General features: G+C 37.3%; 1 protein-coding gene across 3 annotated transcripts in view; it reads left to right on the top strand.

Moving 5' to 3' along the window:
* NME8 (NME/NM23 family member 8) overlaps positions 1 to 15,763 on the top strand; it is a 59,259-nt gene extending 43,496 nt beyond the window's left edge. For all 3 annotated transcript variants that reach the window (XM_059170765.1, XM_059170764.1, XM_059170763.1), the window contains 6 exons: positions 3,946 to 4,090; positions 4,781 to 4,888; positions 6,430 to 6,581; positions 9,252 to 9,396; positions 9,976 to 10,214; positions 15,574 to 15,763. In XM_059170765.1, coding sequence (XP_059026748.1) covers positions 3,946 to 4,090; positions 4,781 to 4,888; positions 6,430 to 6,581; positions 9,252 to 9,396; positions 9,976 to 10,214; positions 15,574 to 15,581 — 797 coding nt within the window. In that variant the 3' untranslated portion in view covers positions 15,582 to 15,763. The remainder of the gene's footprint in view (positions 1 to 3,945; positions 4,091 to 4,780; positions 4,889 to 6,429; positions 6,582 to 9,251; positions 9,397 to 9,975; positions 10,215 to 15,573) is intronic.
* The last annotated feature ends 481 nt before the right edge of the window (positions 15,764 to 16,244 follow it).

Here is a 16,244-nt window from a genome sequence, read left to right as displayed (position 1 = left end):
CTCTATGATGCTGACAACGAGAAGTGACGAGCTTGCTTTGTTCTTGACCTTATAGCAAAAGAATTCAATCTTTTCCCATTGAATACAATATTAGCTCTATAGACTCAGTGATTTAGGTCTCTGCCTTCAGCTTGGGTCGTGATCCCAGGGTCCTGGGATCGAGCCCCGCATCAGGCTCTCTGCTCAGCGGGGAGCCTGCTCCACCCCCCTCCTCTGTCTGCCACTCTGCCTACTTGTGCTCTCTGTCTGTCAAATAAATAAATAAAATCTTAAAAGAAAATTCCAGTTAGTTAACATACAGTGTAATATCAGTTTCAGGTATACAATATAGTGAATATACAATATAGTGAATCAACACTTCCATACAACACCTGGTGCTCATCAGCACTTACACACTCCTTAATCTCCATCACTCATTGGACCCATCCTCCCATTCCCCATACCTCTGGTAACCATCAGTCTGTTCTCTACAATTAAGAGCTTGTTTCTTGGTTTGCCTCTCTTTCCCCCACCAGGTACATCTGTTTTGTTTCTTAAATTCTGCATATTAGTGAGCTTACATGGTATTTGTCTTTCTCTGACTGACTGTTCCTTATTTAGACCCTATACAGATTTTGTTGGATTTCTACTGATGTAGTTCATTTTTTGTGTGCTCGTGTAAATGGTGTTGTTTTAAATTTCAAATTTGTGTTCATTGCTGGTATAGAGGAAAATAATTGACTTCTGTATATTAATTTTAACCTGAAACTTTGCTACAGTGGTCTCTTCTTCTTTTCAGGAGTTTCATTGTTATTGTTTTTTTGGAATTTGCCACATAGATATTGATGTCACTAGAAAACAAAGAGAGTTTTATTTTCTCCTTCCAAATCTATATACTCTTTTATTTCCTTTTCTCGTGTTATTTCACTAGCTCGGTTTTCCAGGATGATGTCACATGTCAAATTGCCTTCTTTCCAGTCTTGGAGACAAGCATCTAGTTTCTCTCCATTAAGTATGATGTTAGCAATAGGATTTTTGTACATGTTCTTTAATAAATTGAGGAGCCCTCTATTCCTAGTTTGCTGAGAGTTTTAATCACGAATTGTTGTTGAAGGGGCACCTGGGTGACTCAGTTGGTTAAGTGTGTGCCTTCTATTCAGGTCATAATCCCAGGGTCCTGGAATTGAGCCCCATGCTGGGTTCCTTGCTCAGCCAGAAGTCTGAGTTTCTCCCTCTCCCTCTTCTTCTCCCCCTGTTTGTGCTCTCTCTCTGTTAAATAAATAAGTAAGTAAGTAAATAAATAAATAAAATATTAAAAAAAAGAATGGTTGTTAGAGTTGTCCTATGCTTTTTCTGTATCTATGATAGAATTGTATGATTTTTCTTCTTTAGCATATTAATATGCAAGTTATGTTCATTGGTTTTCAAAATTTGAACCAGTCTTGTATGCCTGGAAGAAATTCTGCTTTGCTGTAGTGTATACTTTTTTTTAATACATTATTAGATTTGATAGATAATATTTTGTTGAGATTTTTTTCCCCATAGTTCATGAGACTCTCTTATGTGACAGCTAGTACGTGTTTCTACTCCCCACCCTTTTCCAGGACTCATAAGAATACTTGAAGTATGCAGCAGACACATTCTAGCTAATCCATTTGCTAGCACTCTTACTACCAAGTCACTAGAAAAGAACAACCCACCAATAAGAAGTAATAACCATTAAATCCATAGATGATATATGAGAATTAAAATTGCCTGTCTTCTGTATGAGTTGGTAGGTGGCTGTTGCCTCATTCATACTGGGTACAGATATCAAATGAGTTTGCATCTGGGGCCTACCTGGCCTCTATTGGATATTATCTCAGGCAGTTCTGGTTCTTTCATGTGCCCGGAAGCCTCAAAAGAGTGGCTCACCTCCAAACAACTCTGTCATGTAAGACAAATCCTCAGACCAGAGCTTCCTTGGAAATCAGACCCTTGCACCTTTTATTCATTGTTTTTATCTCCTCTGGGACTGGTTTAGTCATCTTCTCTCAGTTTGCATCTAGCTTGTCAGAATCATTTCCATTGTTGCTTTTTTTTTTTTTTAAGATTTTATTTATTTATTTGACAGAGAGAAATCACAAGTAGATGGAGAGGCAGGCAAAGAGAGAGAGAGAGGGAAGCAGGCTCTCTGCCAAGCAGAGAGCCCGATGCGGGACCTGATCCCAGGACCCTGAGATCATGACCTGAACCGGCTTAAACCACTGAGCCACCCAGGCGCCCTCCATTGTTGCTTAAAGTCTCTCTTTTCCAATGAGCACAGAATATCTTTTCAAAAATCCATTCTGACAATCTTTATCTTCTAATTGCTATGTTTACACCATTTATATTAAATGTCATTTTGGTACATTCTGTTTTCTCTTTCCTGCTATCTTTTGGAATTTAAATACTCTTTAAGTGTACCATTTTAATTTTCCCATTGGCTTCTTAAATATATGTATTTTGTCCGTTTCTTTTAGTGGCTGTGCTTTGGGATAAAATATATGATGTGCATAACTTTAAAACCGTTTAGAGTTAATATTTTGCTACTTCCCCATACAGCCCCACATACCCTTTTCCCCTTTGCCCTATGCGGTGTAGTCACTGGTCTATTAAATCTACATGTATTGAGTACTCCTGCAGACTATATTGTAATTTTTTTGCTTTTCAACAGTGATGAATTTTTTAAAAAAACTTAAGAGGAGGAAAACATTTTATTATATTCACCCGGATTTACTCTTCACCCAGACTGTTGTCTTCTATTCCTTTCTGGAGTTCCAAGTTTCCCTCTGATACCATTTCCCTTCTACCCAAAGAACTTTTGTACTTTTTTAAGAGCAGGTCTGCCGGCAACAAATTCAGTTTGTTTTCTTTCATCAAAGGATGTCTTTATTTTCATTCCTGAAGGATATTTGTACTGATACAGAATTCTGGTTTGCCAGTTTTTTTCCTTTAACACTTTAAAAATGTTGGGCCACTGCCTTCTGGCTTTATTGGTACCTAATGAAAAATCCAGCATCATTCAAAGCGTTTTTTTTTTTTTTTTTTTTTTTACCTGATATGTAATGTACATTTTTATGTGTTTATTTATTTGGGGGTTGCTTTCAAGATGTTTTTCTTATCTTTGTTTTTTAGCAAATTTATTATTATTTGTATACGTACACTTTAAAAAAAAGATTTACTTATTTATTTGAGAGAGAGCAAGAGAGAGCATGAGTGAGAGGGGCAGAGGGAGAGGGAGAGACAATCTCAAGCAGACTCCACATTGAGTGTGGAGCCCAAAGTGGGACATGATCCCAGGATCCCAAGATCACAACCCAAGTGGAAACCAGGAGTGGAATGCTCAGCCAACTGTGCCACTGACGTGTATACTTTTCTTTGAGCTTATCTTTGATTTTGGGGGTTCCTTAAACTTCTTGAATCTATAAATTTATATTTTTCACCAAATTTGAGAACATTTCCACCATTATTTCTTTAAATTATTTTTTCTGTGACAACTCTTTCTCTAATCCATCTGGGATGCCAAAGGTATAAGTATTAGATATTTGACATTGTCTCACAGGTTCCTGAGGCTTTGGATACTTCTAAATTTGTTTTCTGTGTGTAATTCTAATTGGATCATTTCGATAGTTTGTTTTAAAACTGAATTCTGTGATTTCCTTGTTGGCATTCAGCCCATCCAGTGAATATTTTATTTTGGTTATGTAATGTTTTTTCAATTTTACATACCTTGTATGTGTATGATTCCCATGTAATAAAAGTTGGAAATAACATCATAAGTCATAATTGGTATGTGAAGAATATTATTCACCTTAAAATCTAATAAGCTATTTTTGAAAACTTCTAAATTTCAAATAAGGATGAAATGCATAATAGTACATTCTGTATGGTATGCATAGCCAGTAATCTATCAATTTAACACTTGTTATGTGGCTTTTTATTTAGAGGATGTTTTGAAGATTATTGAAGATGAAGGCTTTAAAATACTGATGCAAAGGCAAATTGTATTATCAAAGGAGGAAGCACAAACACTGTGCCAGGAATATGAAAATGAAGATTATTTCGGAAAGCTTATAGAAAAAATGACCAGGTAAAGTAGATTTTCAGGTTTAGAAGGACCAGTCTGATTTAGTTTTTAATAATTTAGGTCTTCTTTTGAAGACCTAATGCCGTGTGGTAACTGCCATGGTCAAGTTGCCACACTTCTCAGTTCTGTAAACATGCGCTGAATCTACTTCTTGGCCAGTCTCACCCCTATCTTAATTCTCTGTTCAACTGTCCATCTTCTCTCATCCTCCTGGGACATTACTGGAGCAATGGAAAGGCCTGAGTGAGTTCCTGGGGTCCACTGAGTTGAATGCCAGAAATCCAAGTTGTGTAACATTAGATCCAAGCAGAGAACATATGGACTCTCAAGGGTTTTGGTAATGCCGAAGATCACTAGTCCTAGGGGAAGACTGAGGGGCTAGAAATCTGTCAGGTTTTTTAGAAGAGTAAGTGAAATAGCAGCTGTGACAGAAATCCAGCAAGGAATCTGGGAACAAAATAGGAACTGATCTATCAGAATAAAGGCCCTTCTCTTCCTTTCCTTAAACTATTTCCATCCTTTTATAAGGTGTTTAAAACACTCAAGAATACACCAATGGAAATTCATCTTAGACTTCATAAAAGGATTATCCTGACATGTTTTTGTCTATTTAACAAAACTGCTTGTATTATCTATATATAATTAGCTACTGAGCCATACTTTTGGTCTTTTTTTTTTTTTTTTTTCTAACAGCGGTCCATCTCTAGCCCTTGTTTTAGTAAGAGACCATGGTTTACAACACTGGAAAGAGTTAATTGGACCAAGTAGTGTTCAAAAAGCCAAAGAATCTTTTCCAGACAGGTAGGATTCATATCATGGGTCCCAAACTTTTTTCATGGGAGACGTTTTAATTTCTTTTTGGATGTGGGTACAGGAACCACAGCTCTAGTCTGAGGAAGGCTCTCAGGAGGAGGAGGTCCTTTCCTTTCACACATGCTTTTCCCCCAATAATCATGTCTAACAGCTTCACAGAGGGGCAGCTTGTAGTTCTCTCCATTGAGCAAAGGTAACTTCTGGTGATACCTTTGCTGTGCAAATCCTGCACCCCTAGCAATCACAGGCTCCAGGGGTATTGGGCTACAAGGTTCTTCAAGTCAGAGATATGAGAACCATCAAGGGTCAAGTGGGAAGGTCAGATTGGATAAGGCAAAAAGAAAATCTGGGAATGCATCAGCAAAAGCAAGGAGGTAAGAATGGGGTCGCAGGATAGAAAGCCAAGTTACCAGTGAAGTCAGTTTATGAGCAGGAAAGCACCTTATTCACTATGGCTGGATTCTGTGGGTTGGCAGTTCAGGACTATGCGTAAAGGGCAGAAAATGAAATAAGCGGAGAGTATATCTTCTACTGAAATTTATGTGGATGAAGAGACGGTGGGTGGGGGGGAAGGGCTACTGAAAAAAACATCAAGGAACAAGTGATTTAGGAGATTTTATGTATTCACCTATTGTAGAGGAAGCAGAACCAGGATAAACTGCCTAGCCCGGGGCCCATGGGTGGCTCAGCTGGTTAAGCGTCTGGCTCTTGGTTTCTGTTCAGGTCCTGATCTCAGGCTCATGGGATCGAGCCCTACACAGGGCTCTGGCTCATGGGGGAATCTGCCTGAGATTCTCTGTTTCCCTCTCCCTCTAACCCTCCTCCTACTCACAAACTTTCTAAATACATAAAATCTTGGAAAAAAAGAGTGTGCCCTAACGCAACATGTCCAGTATCAGCCTCACTCCTGCCCCTTTACATGTGGCCATCCTGTGTGTGCTCCAAGACTCTTAGCTCTGCGCTCGCCCTGATGGAGGGCTCCTTTGCAGTGTCTCCCGGACTCAAAGTTTGTCATTTGGGTTCTTTGGTATAGCGTCAGGTGCCATCTCTAGTGCTTGGTAATATTTAGTGATGAAGGAAGGGATAGGAGTATTTACTGACAACTTAATATGCACCATGTATTTCAAATGTATCATCTGATTACATCCTCAAAATCTCCTTCCAAAGCAGTTTTATTATCTTATTCTGACATAGCTAAAGCACAGAGAAATTAATTGCCCAGTATAGTAAGCATCCTACAGTTTGTGCTTTTCCCCTGTACGAAGGTACAGTTCTTTCTTTCAAGTTATCTGTCGATAGTCACATCGTAATTATTTCACTGTTCATGTTCTTCCTAATGGCTGTGAAGCTACCTTGTAAGGAAGGAGTACTTGCCAAGCCACTCTGTAATTATTGCCTTCTACACAGTGTCCAGATCAGGAATGAGCTGTTTGATAACTTTTGGACAATTTATACAGTGTTCTGTTGTCTTAGATTATACTACATTATGTTACACTCTAACAGTGCTTACCTTGACTTCTTTTTCAAAGTTTATGCGCACGATTTGCAATGGAAGGTTTGCCCATCAACCAGTTGTATGGAAGTGATTCATTAGAAGCAGCCGAGAGGGAAATACAGTATTTCTTTCCTCCTCAAAGCACTTTAGCACTGCTTAAACCTCATTTAACACAGGAACAAAGAGGTAAATATTTAGAAATAAAAATTAATGTGTACGTTTCCTTCAGATTTTGTGAAAACTTTCAAACTATGGAAAAGCTAGAAGAATAATTCAACAAATGTCCATATCAGTCTAGATTTAACAATGAACTTTTGTCATATTTGTTCTCTTGCCCTACTTCCCTCTTCCTTCTCTCTGTCTCTCTTATAATCAAAATGAAATTGAATTTTGTTGAAGCCCTTTTCAGAGTTGATGGAGATAACAATGGTTTTCTCCATTGGTATATTAGTAGGAAAAATCATGTTCCTGATATTTCTAATATCAAGCCGTTCTTCCATTCTTTTATAAACTTCACTTAGTCCTGAGGTATTTATTTATTTTATATATTTTTTTCAGTGTTCCAAAATTCATTGTTTGTGCACCATACCCAGCACTCCATGCAGTATGTGCCTTCCTTAATACTAACCACCACCAGGCTCACCAAGCCCACCACAACCCTCCCCTCCAAAACCCTCAGTTTGTTTCTCAGAGTCCACAGTCTCTCATGATTTGTCTCTCCCTCCAATTTCCCCCAACTCCCTTCTCGCTCAATCTCCCCGTGTCCTCCATGTTATTCCTTATGCTCCACAAATAAGTGAAACCATATGATAATTGACTCTCTCTGCTTGACTTATTTCACTCAGTATAATCTCCTCCCGTCCCATCCATGCTGATACTAAAGTTGGGTATTCATCCTTTCTGATGGAGGCATAATACTCCATAGTATATATGGACCACATCTTCTTTATCCTGAGGTATTTTTTAAATGTGCTTTTAGATTCTATTTGCTTGTATTTTATTTAGGATTTTTCACATTGGGAGAGTGAGATTGGTCTGTTCTTTTCATTTTTTGTGCACAGTTTAGATAACAGCGTAATATTTCATAAAAAAATGTGCATGTCTTCATTTGCGGTACTCTGGAGGAGTTTAAGAAGCAGTGGGATAGGTATTTGAAGATTTGGTAGACTTTTCCTGTGAAAACATCTGGGCCTGTTGCTTTTTTTTTGTGGGATAATTTTTTGACCACTTCTCTGTGGAGAAAGTCTTCTATGGAAACTGATCTATTTAAACCTTTTACCTGTGGTTAATTAGAGTTAATTTTGCTAAGGTGTATTTTCCTAGGAAATTATACATTTTGTCTGTATAGAGTTAATGGTCTCTTATTATCATGTTTAATTTCTTCATTCAAGAAATTAAATTATTTCTACCCTGCTATTTCTTCATTTGTTGTCTTTCAAACAAACAGAATTTGATTTATTTATGAGTTTTATTTTCTGTTTTCAAACTTATTACTTTCGTTTCTTTTTTAAAAGTTTTGCCTTTGAGTCTCTAATAGTTTTTAAAGTGTTCTTCTTCTAGCTTTTAATTTTTAAAATCATTTATTTATTTATTTATTTATTTTTAAGATTTTATTTATTTATTTGACAGAGAGAGAGAGAGAGAGAGAGATCCCAAGTAGGCAGAGAGGCAGGCAGAGAGAGAGGGGAAAGCAGGCTCCCCACTGAGCAGAGAGCCCGATGAGGGACTAGATCCCAGGACCCTGAGATCATGACCTGAGCTGAAGACAGAGGCTTAACCCACTGAGCCACCCAGGCACCCTTTTTCTAGCTTTTTAAATTGGATATTTAATTCATTTATTTCCATTATTTTTGTCAGTATAAATTTTTGATTACTGCTTTAATTTCCTCTGATTACCCCATAGATTTTAATGCATAGTGTTTTCATTAACATCATCATTATTATTATTTTTAGAAATTCTGTACTGTGCTTACAATGTTGTTTCTCTATTTGTCTGCTTGGTGATCATATCTTATTTTTACTGTACTGAACACAAAGGTTGGCCTTTCTGGAAATCATATCTGACCTTCCCAGAGAGTTAATAGTTTACTTGCCTGTGGTTCTGGGAGCCTTTTGCATTGTTCTTTATAATAATGACAACCTTTTCAAGCTGTGTTTCTAGGCCAGGCCCTCTAAGCAGACAAGATCTGGAAGAAATGGGTTAATGTTCCCTTCATATTTGTTCCCACAGCGCCTCTCATAGGGCGCATCCTGCCCCCTTTGCAGCCTTCTTCAGGCTTTCTATGGGCTATGCTCAAGGTTGATCTATAGATCAACCAGCAGGGCAGCACAGCACTTCTAAGTGCTTTTGATCTGGTCCAAAGAAAAGACTCCTAATCCCTCATTTGATTCCCTGAATGTAGCCTTTAACGTTTAGGTGTTGTGAGATTTTGACAAGATTTACTTTAATTCCCTCAAATAGTGCCTGGCTACGTCAGGGAGCAGTGTTCAGTGGGCTCTCCCCTTCAATCTATCTCTAGCAAGGACTTCCTTGACATTTGCTGCGTGGATGTGAAAACACGTCTTCACTTTCAGCCCAGAAGCACACCCCTCGCAACCTCCTTATAGTCAATGAGACACTTCTGGTGGGTTCTGGAAAGGTGCATCTCAGAGACTGATCATCTGTGTTAATATATTCACGTTGCTCTGAATGTTGATCTGATGCTTTTCAGTTCAATTTAGTTTAGCAGAGTTTTAGCTTTTTAAGCCACAGTAGGCAAGTAAAATGATTACTTTCCTTAGTTATTTCAGTCTATTTGAATACGGAACAAAAGTGGAGGCACTCTGCAAGGTTACCAAATATCTGCTTTGCCCTAGAGGAGATCCTGAAACTTATTAGAGAGGCTGGATTTGAAATAACACAGATGAAGGAAGTGCTCCTAAATGAAGAAGAAGCAGAAAACATTTATTCAAAAATAAAAGGAAAAGACTTTTATCAAGATGTAGTAGAAATGTTAACTGAGTAAGTTTCTGATACAGTTCTTTGCATTATATAAGTAGCAAGTATTCATTATAGAAACTGAAAAATTCAAAATGTAATTTTAAAAAATTCCATTCGTTAAGAGACACCCTATTAATATTTGGGGTTCATTTCTTTCCTGTTTCCTTCCTTTCCTACCTTCTTCTTTCCTTCCTTCCTTCATTTCCTTAGGTCTTCACATTAGATACAGAGGTGATCTGGGTTCTAATCTCTGCTTTTAAATCCCTGATCTGTCAACATATTTAATCTGTGCCTCAGTTGCCTCATCTTTAAAATGGAGATAATAATAGTATCTATCTATTTGTTTGTTGTGAGGGGTATATAATTGATACATTAAACATACTTGGAATAGTGCCTAGCATATATTTCTAGAATTAAACTATAGCACTCTTCTAGCACAACAACCTGTTGGAAAGGGGAGAAATGGAAAAACAGAAAGCACAAAAACACACTGATAAGAACAGGGAATAAAGACAAAGCGTGGTATTCTGTCCTTAGCTGTATATGCAATCTCTATAGGTATAAATAGCCCAGATCACCTGAAAGCATTCTTATTTACAGGGGTCCATCTTTGGTCATGGTTCTGACCAGATGGAATGCTGTTTCAGACTGGAGACGATTGATGGGTCCCGTAGAACCAGAGGAGGCAAAAATACTGTCCCCAGACTCTATCCGAGCCAGGTTTGGAAGAAGCGTTTTGAAAAATGCTGTGCACGGGTCATCTAATACCTACGAAGCAATGGAGAGCATTAATAGAATTTTTGCAGACTTTGTTCCTGAGACTCCTGAGAGAAACTTAAGTACAGTACCTCTTTAATTGTTGTTTTCTTTTCTTTGCTTATTACTGTGACTGTGCCCAGGATAAGACTGTCCCAGAAAGACCAGAACTTTCCCCATATCCATGAATCAAACTTTATTTCCTGCCAAAGCAAGAAGCAAAGCTGTTCCAAAGCAAGCTTGAAGCTACATAATATGTATATGAATTGAGTTTACTTAGCTGTTGATAGAAAGTTTGGAAACTTTTCTGTCTTGGGCGATGTGGGAGACAACATGAGCGAGGTGGCTTTTCCCATTAAACCTACTTCTTTATTTTCAAAGAGCACATTCACAAATGTATAGTTGTGTGGCTCCGACAGCTGACTGGAATATGACTGAGGAGCCTCTTCTCAAGGTTGTCCCCACCCTGAGCCAAACTGAGAATCAGCACCCAGAACATAAGGAGAAAGTGATATTAAATGGAGAAACCCCTCCACGTCCACCCAGGTTCCTAGAGGAGAGAAGTGTGAGTTGTTCCCTTAATATTGTCATTGAGGCTGTGACGTCTGCCAGTATAAGAACATTATAGCGAAATATCAAGTCATAAAATAAAAATAAACTTGGGCACTGCTCATTCCATAAATGTCACTCAAGTATAGACAAAGGCATGAGTACACAACCCATAAACATTTATGTTGGGAGACTATGAATTGTGTGGCTGCTTGGACTGCAAATTCTTGGTTAACACAAAAGTGGCTGAATGGAGGTTGTTGCCTTCAGAAAAGTGCAAATTGAATGTGGAGGCAAAACTCAAAGAAACAACATCTAATTATAATCAATATAAGATAGTACATTATTAAACATGCCAGTGATACATGACTAGTGGAAAGGGAGGTGAGTGGAACTACATTCTGTTTATAGCATCATTTAGCAATATGGTATAGATATATGCTGACATCACAGAGACCCCCCCCCGTTTTTGGTGAGGGGAGCATTATGAATAATATGGGGGATTTCACATTAGTGTGTAATTAAGTGCTGAATTGATAGGTATATGTTTGATGGTTAGGCACTGGAGAAGGTAAGGAATGAAATCGATCTTGGAAAGGAGGGAGAATTTTCAAAATCAGAGGTAAGGAAGCAAGAAAGAGAAGTCAGTTTAAAAGCTTTTAAACCATCACATGCATATATGCTTGATGCTTATCTATAATTATATATATATATTGCTGGTTTCTTACTATGGCTATAGTGCTGTATCTACTATACTCTACCATATCACTTTAAGGTATTGTTGGTCTGTTTCAGACACTCAGAATCATTTGTTCAGCTCTTGCTATGTGCCAAACATCGTTGCAATACTGAATATACACAGTTCTTATCCTAAAACTTTAGAACTCTCAAAGTAAGATATAGAAAATTAACATGTTTTCTAGGGTGTTTAGGGGTAAGCACAGAGTGCTTTGACCTGATGCATATAGGAGGAGGAGAAAGAAAAGGAGAGGCAAGCTATCCAGGCTGAAGGCATTACAATAAAATGAAAGATTACAGCAACCTTAACTAATAATAGAAATGGTGAGTTGGTGATAAGTGGAATGATGAGAGGATTCTCAGAAAGCTACCTTACAGAACTTGATGACTGACAACTAAGTAAGTGGGAAAAGATAAAAATTCCTGGCTTGAGTGACTGAGGAAATGACCGAACCATTACCAGACAAGAAACCCAGAAGGGAGAAGTAGGTTGGAAGGAAATGCTATGAGTTCTGTTCTAGTCATGTTAGGAAGAAGGCATCTGAATTGAGATCAAGTGAGTTTTATCTTAGGAATACCAGGTAGTTCAGCATATGAATATCAAGGAAGGTAATATACCCACACTAATAGAATGAAGGAAAAGTATATTATCTCAACTGATACAGAAAAAGCATTAGACAACCTCCAGCACCCTTTCATGATAAAAACACTTGATAAGTTAGGACTATAAAGAACTTCCTCATCATGATAAAGGCCATATGTGTAATACCCAGAGCTAACTTCATACTACAATGGTGAAAGGCTGAAAGCTTTCCTTTTCAGATCAGGATCTCTGCTTTTGCCACTTCTGTTTAACATTGTTAATGTTGGAAGGTCTAGCCAAAGCAATTAGGGAAGAAAAAGAAACAAAAGCATCCAAACTGGCATATGATTAGCAGGTGGCATGATCTTTTATTTAATAAATCCTGAAGAATCACTTATACATACAAAAAAATTGTTGGAGCTAATTCTGTAAAGGCACAGGATACAAAATCAACACACAAAAATCACTCATGTTTCTATACACTAGCAAAGAAAAATTTCCAAAAGGAAATTAAGCAATTCAATTTACCATAGCATCAAAAAATAATAAATACTTAGGAATAAATTTAGTCAGGGTACAAGTGTAAGAATTTTATACTGAAAGATGAAACGATGTTTAAGGAAACTAAAGAAGACATAAATAAGTGGAAACACACCCTGTGTTCATAACTTGGAAAACTGAACATTTTGAAGATTACAGTGCTACCTAAAGTGATCTACAAATTCATTGCAAGCCCCCCCCCCAAAAAAAAATCCCATTATTGTTTTTTACAGAGATGGAAAGACCCATCCTAAAATTCACATGAAATTTCAAAGGACTCAGAAGAACCAAGACAATCTTGAAAAACAACAAAATTGGAGCACTCCCACTTCCTGAATTTAAAGTTTATTACAAAGTGGCAATAATCAAAACAGTGTGGTTGTGGCACAAGGATAGACTGATGGAAAAGAATTGAGGATGTATAAGTAAACCTTCACATTTATGATTAGTTGATGTTCAACCAGGGTACTAAGATCATTTAGTAAAAAGAATAAATTTAATAAATTTATTTATTAATTTAATAAATAGTATGGAAAGACTAGATATCTATATTTAAAATAATGAAGTTGGAATCTCACCTTACACTATATACAAAAATTAATTCAAAATGGATCAAAGACCTACACTGAAGAGCTAAAACTATAAAACTATTAGAAGAAAACATAGGGGAAAATCTGAGGGACATTGGATTAGGCAGTAGTTTCTTAAATGCTATGCCAAAGGGACAGGCAACAAAAGAAAAAGGAAATAACTTCGTTTTAATAAAAAATAAAAACTGCATCAAAGGAAACTATTGAGAGAGTGAGAACACAACCCTCAGAATGGAAGAAAATATTTGTAAATTCAGTATCTGATAAGGATTTAATATCAGAAATGGATAAAGGGCTAGAATAGACCTTTCTTCAAAGAATATCAACAAATGGCCAACAAATGCAAGAAAAGGTTCTCAACACAATTAGTCATTAGAGAAATGTAAATCAAAACCACAATGAGATACCACTTCATAGATAGCTAGGATGGCTACAATAAACAAGGGAATATAAAAAGTGTTGGTAAGGATGTGGAGAAATTGCTACCTTTATGCATTATGGTAGGGATATAAAATGGGGGAGCTATTGGGGATGACAGTGTCACACTTCCTCAAAAGGTAGAATTACATCTGACCCAGCAATTCTACTCCTAGGTATATATCCAAGAAAATTGAAAACAGGAATACAAACACTTACTTGTACACCAGTGTTTGATAGCAGCATAATTCACAATAGGTGGAAACAACCCAAGTGTCCATCAATAGAAGGATAGATAAACAAAATATGGCATATACCTACAGTGGGATGTTATTTAGATGTAAAAACAAAGTCTTGACAACATGGTACAACATGGGTGAACCTTGAAAACATTACATTTTGTGAAATAAGCCAGACACAAAAGGACAAATATCATATGATTCCACTTCTAAGAGACATCTTGGAAAGACAAATTCATAGGGACAGAAATTTGACTAGAACTTAATAGATACAGTTTCCTTTTAGAGTGATGAAAAGTTTTGGAAAAAGATTGTAATGGTTGCAGACCATGTGAACATAACTAAGACCACTGATTTGTACACTTGAAAATAGTTAAAATGGTAAGCTTTATGTTATACAAAAGCTCTCCTAAAACTATATAAAATTAGGCATGTCTGATAGTACACTTATTTTTATTATTTTTTTAGATTGAGTATAGAGCATGTGCTTATTTTTTTTCTTCAAGTTTTTATTTAAATTCCAGTTAGTTAGCATACACTGTGATATTGGTTTCAGGAGTGGAATTTAGTGATTCATCACTTACATACACCATCCGGTGCTCATCACGAGTGTCCTCTTTAATCCCCATCACCCATCCAGCCCATCTCCGCCCCCTGCCACCTCCTGTCTAGCAACTCTAGGTTTGTTCTTTATAGTTAAGAGTCTGTTTTATGGGGACACCTGGGTGTCTCAGTTGTTGAGTGTCTGCCTTCGGCTCAGGTCATGATCCCAGGGTTCTGGGACCGAGCACTGCATCGGGCTCCCTGCTCTGCGGGAAGCCTGCTCCTTCCTCTCCCACCCTCCCTTACTGTGTCTCTCTGTCAAATAAATAAATAAAACCTTTAAAAAAAAAAGTCTGTTTTATGGTTTGCCTCTTTCTCTTCCTCCCATGTTCTTAAATTCCACATACGAGTGAAATCATATGCTATTTGTTTTTCTCTGAATTATTTCACTTAGCATAATACTCTCTAGCTCCATCCAAGTCATTGCAAATGGCAAGATCTCATTCCTTTTTATGGCTGAGTAATATTCCATCGTGTGTATAACACGTCGTCTTTATCCATTCATCAGTTGATGGACACTTGGGCTCTTGCTATAATTTGGCTTTTTTGCAACACACTTCAAAAAAAAATGCATGCAATTCAAACAGTAAAATCCATAAGTGAAAGTAAGCTTTTACTAAAGTTTCTTGAAGAGATACTAAATAAAGGAGTTTTTTTTTTTTCAAACAAAATATAACACAACATCAAGAAATTCCTAAAACAAGAAAAAAAAAAAGAAATTCCTAAAACTCTTCATTGGGCACATCTGTCCTCAGAATCCCCTTGGACCCCACAGCTCCTTCTCCAGTCATTCCGCCACAACTCCGCCTCTAGCCTCTCCATCATCTTAGTAAAATGCTGCACACTCAGTCCTGTGTCTTTCTCAGTTCCTTCCAATTCTATTCCCCACCTTTGGCTTGACTAGCAATTCTGAATCCTTGAGAGGATTGAGTAGGAAGCTGTGGTTGCTTAGAGTTAATATTTTTAACCGTGTCAAAAAAATTTGTTCATTAATTTATTGGGTTGTAAATCCTTGCTGATTACTTACTTCTTGAATCAGGCAGTATTATCTGTAAAGAAAAGAGACCATCCCTCAAGCTTGGTGATTCTACCATATGTCAGGGATTTGTGTGCCAAAAGGAAACTCATAACTGCTTTAAAATTAGCTTTGTAATTTTTCTTATCAACTGTATTCTTTTCTTAGAACTTTGAGAAGATAATGTGTGTAAGTTCACACTGGAATATAACCATGTGGCACAGCTTTCCGGGAGGAATAAAAGGAAGATATTCTTTGGAGGAAAACTTGGTGTTACCTCAAGTTAAAAACTAACCTCAAGGTGAAAAACATGGCTGTGCATAATAAATAATAATAATAATATAATAAAATAATTAAAAATGTGACCTTCAAACAAATATTAATGTTTCTTTTTACCTCGTCTTTCAGAGAGGATTTAGGGTGGCTTATTGACTGATTGAAAAGATTGAACAAAATAATTGCGGAAGAACATGGATTATGTGGAAGAAGAGTGTAGAATGGGGCCAGGGAAGCCAGGAGGGGAGTTATATACAAAATGCATAGAAAGCCCTAATGTGTGTTTAGAGGTTGGCCAAAAATGTGACTCTAACCACTTCAGCAATAAACTCTGAAAAGGTGTCATATTGATTTACAGAATTTGCAGTCTAACTCGAGGATGAGTGCAGGCTATGTACCCGCTATCCTGACACTAAGACAATACAAATCTCTCCAGGGATGAACTTGATAATAAGCCAAAGTTTCCACTGGCTTTGGCATGTTCCCCTCTCAGGATATAATCTGAGGATGTTTACTACAGTGAAGCCTTTCAGCTTTTAGCCATAGTTCTGTGTAATTCCCAG

This window comes from Mustela lutreola, chromosome 4 (genome assembly GCF_030435805.1).
Source record: "Mustela lutreola isolate mMusLut2 chromosome 4, mMusLut2.pri, whole genome shotgun sequence".
Classification (NCBI taxonomy): Eukaryota; Metazoa; Chordata; class Mammalia; order Carnivora; family Mustelidae; genus Mustela; species Mustela lutreola.
Note: the sequence above shows the minus strand (reverse complement) of the source record. Positions and strands in the feature narration are given on the sequence as shown.